This window comes from Lactuca sativa, chromosome 6 (assembly GCF_002870075.4).
Source record: "Lactuca sativa cultivar Salinas chromosome 6, Lsat_Salinas_v11, whole genome shotgun sequence".
Lineage (NCBI taxonomy): Eukaryota > Viridiplantae > Streptophyta > Magnoliopsida > Asterales > Asteraceae > Lactuca > Lactuca sativa.
Genome location: NC_056628.2, coordinates 197,711,427 through 197,715,615, shown reverse-complemented (window position 1 = coordinate 197,715,615; position 4,189 = coordinate 197,711,427). Strand labels below are relative to the sequence as shown.

Sequence of the window (4,189 nt, the reverse complement as noted above, 5' to 3'; positions counted from 1 at the left end):
TTTGGTTTATAGATCTTAAACATCTATTTATATAAATAAATAGACTATGAAATAATACTTTGACTACGAAATGGTTATATTTGGACTACGAATTTCAGCTTTATGCAGTGTTTTGTCATGTCAAACTGTCATTTATCTCTTGTCACTAAAGGGACCCACTGGGATGTGCAGGTTACTACAGTGACTTGTCATTACTGTCTAGTCATTTCAAAGTTGGACTTCTCATTACTGTCTAGTATGTATAAATACCACTTATTGCTCCAGTTTAATACAACATCGATTTTATTATGAGTTCCTCACACAAATTCGAAATTTGCTCATGCAACGAAGTAGATTGTTACTACTGTGATTCGATAGACCCTTTTTTTACACCCTCTTCAGCCGGGTCATATATGTCACATGAAAATTTTGAAGAATTAAAGAAGGCTGAAGCACAACAAGAAGAGGACAAAGAGTCATCCCGACTTCTCACTCAACTTGCTAATGATATAGGTTCGGAATGCAAACAAGCTGAAGAATGGATTGACCTCAATAAAAACAAAATCAAAGAGCATAAAGATTGGATAAAAAAGAGTAAGAAGGCAATCAAAACGACTGAAAAACGGCTTGCTGAGAAGGATGAGCAGTTGATACACATTATGGTAAAAAAGGATCGTTTCGAAGACAAAATGAGAATTAGGGATGACTATATAACAATGGAGAAAGAGAAGTACCCGTTGCAGTTCCCTGAGTTTAAAAATTAGTTATAAAGTTGTTGTAATATTATCATGAAACAGATTAGGTTGCCAAATGATCGTTTGTTGTTTTTTTTTAAATAACATGTTGTAACTGTTAAAATAAATCTGCAAACTATATTTTATAATATAAAGGCTTCATTCATTGTTATAATCAACAAACTTAACTAAAATATGAAAGCATAGCAATGTCTTGTAAGAGTTAATAAAAATATTACAATACATAATAAGCTAACAACTCGTCATTACTCTTAATTTCAAGGTTGTTTTATATCAAAATCAGCGTTATGGGTTTGTGAGCAACCCGCTGAACCACCAATATTATATGCCATTTCTGCAGTAGAAATTATGTGACCTGCTCTGCTACCAGACGCCCTTCCAGTACAATTATTTCTCGTGTGTCCTAGGTGACCACATGTAGAACACTCTTTTATAATTGGACCCTCGCCTTGGGATGGAATGCGGTCTGTGTTTCTTGGCCTGCCTGGCTTACGTTTATCCATTATAGGTGGCTTAACAATCATCAAATCATCGGGGATCTCCCATTCGGATGGCTTCGACAGAGGGTTTATTGATTCCTCATATGTTTTCCTCAGTGTTTCGGTAAAGTAAGCATTTAATGCAAACCTCGAGCAGTCTTGGTAATTGTTCACTGTTAAACATCTTATGACATGACCACAAGGTATCCCATCAAGTTGCCAATGCCTACATGTACATGTCATATGTTGAAAATCAACAATCACATTTTGTGCCCCCTTTTTGACCTCGCATTTCGTATTTGAGATCATGCGAACATCCCATTTGGTAAAATTTTTCTTGTTTTCTTTTACAACTTCATCCGCCCAAGGGGTAAGTGTTGTTGTTGCTTCCGCTAAAAAAACAGCCAAAATGAAGAAGTTAAAATCAATAACATCGAAACTAATAAAACATTAATATTACAAATTTACGTAATACCTGCAAAGTTACGTCTTTGAAACCACCATTGTTGCATTGTAGCACGAAAAAAATAATCAACATAAGTATTGGCACCTTACGTGCGTGTCTAGATAATGCATTTATAGACTCCGCACTGTTGGACGACATAAGATTGTATCGGTTCCCTTTAAAATGTGCCCTTGACCAGGTTTCTGGATTTATACTTTTTAAGTACTCCCATACTGGTTCTTTTGTCTTTTTCATAACATCCATGGCAGCATCAAAAGCATCAACTGTGTACGCCCTACACGCCTCCCAAAAAATTCCTTTAACCGTCTTACTTTTGCCGAATCTAGATACTATGTTGAAATACAAATGGACACCACATATTCCATGATGAGCATGAGGAAAAATGTTGGCAACGGATGTTGCTATAGATGGAGACCTATCAGATATAATTGTAAGCTCCTGCATATTTCCTATGCAATCACGTAGTTTTTGAAAAAACCATGTCCAAGAATCAGTACACTCATTTTTGCATATACCATATGCAACCGGTAATATTTGATTTTGTCCGTCCTTAGTAACTGCAAGTAGCATGGTACCTTTGAACTCGCCCTTTAGGTGAGCTCCATCTACTACTAGGGTCGGCTTACAAAAATTGACAAAAGCTCGTACCTATAATACATTGTATATCTATTCAAATACACCAAAATAAATATTAAAAAAAAATTAGAACATGATAATACTAACCGAGCAACCGAGTGCGACGTACAAAAACTCAAACCGATCATCAGCATTTGTTTTAATATGTGTGACAGTACCCGGATTATGTTTGGCCAAGTTGTGACAATACGCCGGAAGTTTGGTAAAAGAATCCTCTTTCGTACCCCTTAACGACAACAATGCATATTGCTTCGCACGCCATGCCTGATGGTATGAGATATTGATATTCAATTGAGCATTCATATCATTAACAATTTCTTTTCCCCGATAAACTCTATTATAGTCTTCAGCCAAAACATCAACAACATATTCACCCAAAACATATTTGTTTGCTTGTCGATGATTAGGTTGCAACAATGTTGAAGAACATGTGTGTACATCAACAAATTTATTCACTTGGAAAAGTCCATCAGTATTTTTAATTGCTTTTGCTCTTAGTAACCAAGAACAATTTTTCGAAACACACACAGCTTCATACCTTGATTTGGTGGATCTACTTGTCCTCGTCTGGAAACCTTCTCGAAGACATTTTTTACCAATACACCGCTTTAAAAGTTCTTTGTTTTTAAATATACTCTCACATTGAATCTTTTGAAGATTAATGTCTACCATCTGTGTTGGGATATCTTCATTATTATCAACTGGTCATGCTGGTACAGGGGGCATACCGTAAAAAAGGTTATCGGGATACTTAGCTTTAACTTCATCACCCAACTCATCTCTATCGGAATTACTTTGTAGCTCGGTTATATCTAAACATACATCACCAACATCAACATAATGCCCGTAAACATGATTTTTTTCATTTTTTTGAGTTGAATTTTTTTTCTTTTTAGTTTTATCTACCACACGCCTATTCATAAGTTTAACTTCTTGTTCGGCAACATCATCACAACGACCACCAACATGATTAAGATATGTACCAACATCATCATCACCAACATACTTGTAATTCTCGGGATCCACATATTGAATAGGTGAATAACTAACATTAACATTTTCAGCAACACTGTGAAACTGAGGTACACTAGGAGTATTGAAAGTACCTATCGGATCGTTGCTCCCTTTAAAACTGCATAAATTACCAACAACTTCGTTTCCAATTTCACCGCCCCCATTAACCTCCTCAACTTCATCAACCACCACAAACACTTTCACAGCCCTTCCTCCACTACATTTGATTACGTTTATCAACATTCTAACATCCACGTCTTCAACTATAGCTATATAATAATTTAATTCAGGATGGTGGAAACGAAGACTAATTCTATATTTGTCTAACAAACCAATTTTGCTTCTTACCATAGATACAAAATCACTATAACTAATATACTCAGAAAATATCAAAGCAAATTCAGAAATACCTCCCTGTGGACATATGTATTCCAGATTAGTTCCATTAACTTGTCATCTCCCACCGGTTACAAGACAAACCAAATATTCAATCATTTTTTGAGCAAATTGTAGAGATAGAGAGTATTTCACAAACCAAATAACAACCAAAATGATATTTTTTCTACAAAAATTTTTATATAGCAAAACCCATTTCGTAGTCAAACCAATTCATTTCGTAGTCAACCTTAAAAAAAAAAAAAAAAAAAAATCATCATTTCGCAGATAGGATCAGAGGATTTCGCAGATGGGACCTATTCCATCTGCGAAATTACCCCTATTTATACCGAAAAAATTTAAAAAAAAAAAAAAATTCTCATCTGCGAATGTACAAGTGCCTGAAGCACAACTGTGCTTCAGGCACTTGTACATTCGCAGATGAGATGCCCATTTCGCAGATGGGGCCTTCTCATCTGCGAAAT

The 4,189-nt window shown here is 35.5% G+C and overlaps 1 protein-coding gene across 1 annotated transcript; it reads right to left on the bottom strand.

The window, feature by feature from the left end:
- Positions 1-826: 826 nt before the first annotated feature.
- Positions 827-1,977, bottom strand: LOC128126680 (uncharacterized). Its single transcript, XM_052764511.1, has 2 exons — positions 1,689-1,977; positions 827-1,605 (listed from the first exon to the last, which is right to left on the bottom strand). The coding sequence occupies exons 1-2, from the start codon at positions 1,723-1,725 to the stop codon at positions 992-994; spliced, it is 651 nt and encodes a 216-aa protein (XP_052620471.1). The 5' UTR covers positions 1,726-1,977; the 3' UTR covers positions 827-991.
- Positions 1,978-4,189: the final 2,212 nt, after the last annotated feature.

Coding starts and splice junctions, on each gene's coding strand:
- LOC128126680 (XM_052764511.1), bottom strand. CDS start 1,725: ATGCAACAATGGTGGTTTCAAAGACGTAACTTTGCAG. Junction 1,606..1,688: donor TCAAAGACGTAACTTTGCAG/GTATTACGTAAA, acceptor CTGTTTTTTTAG/CGGAAGCAACAACAACACTT.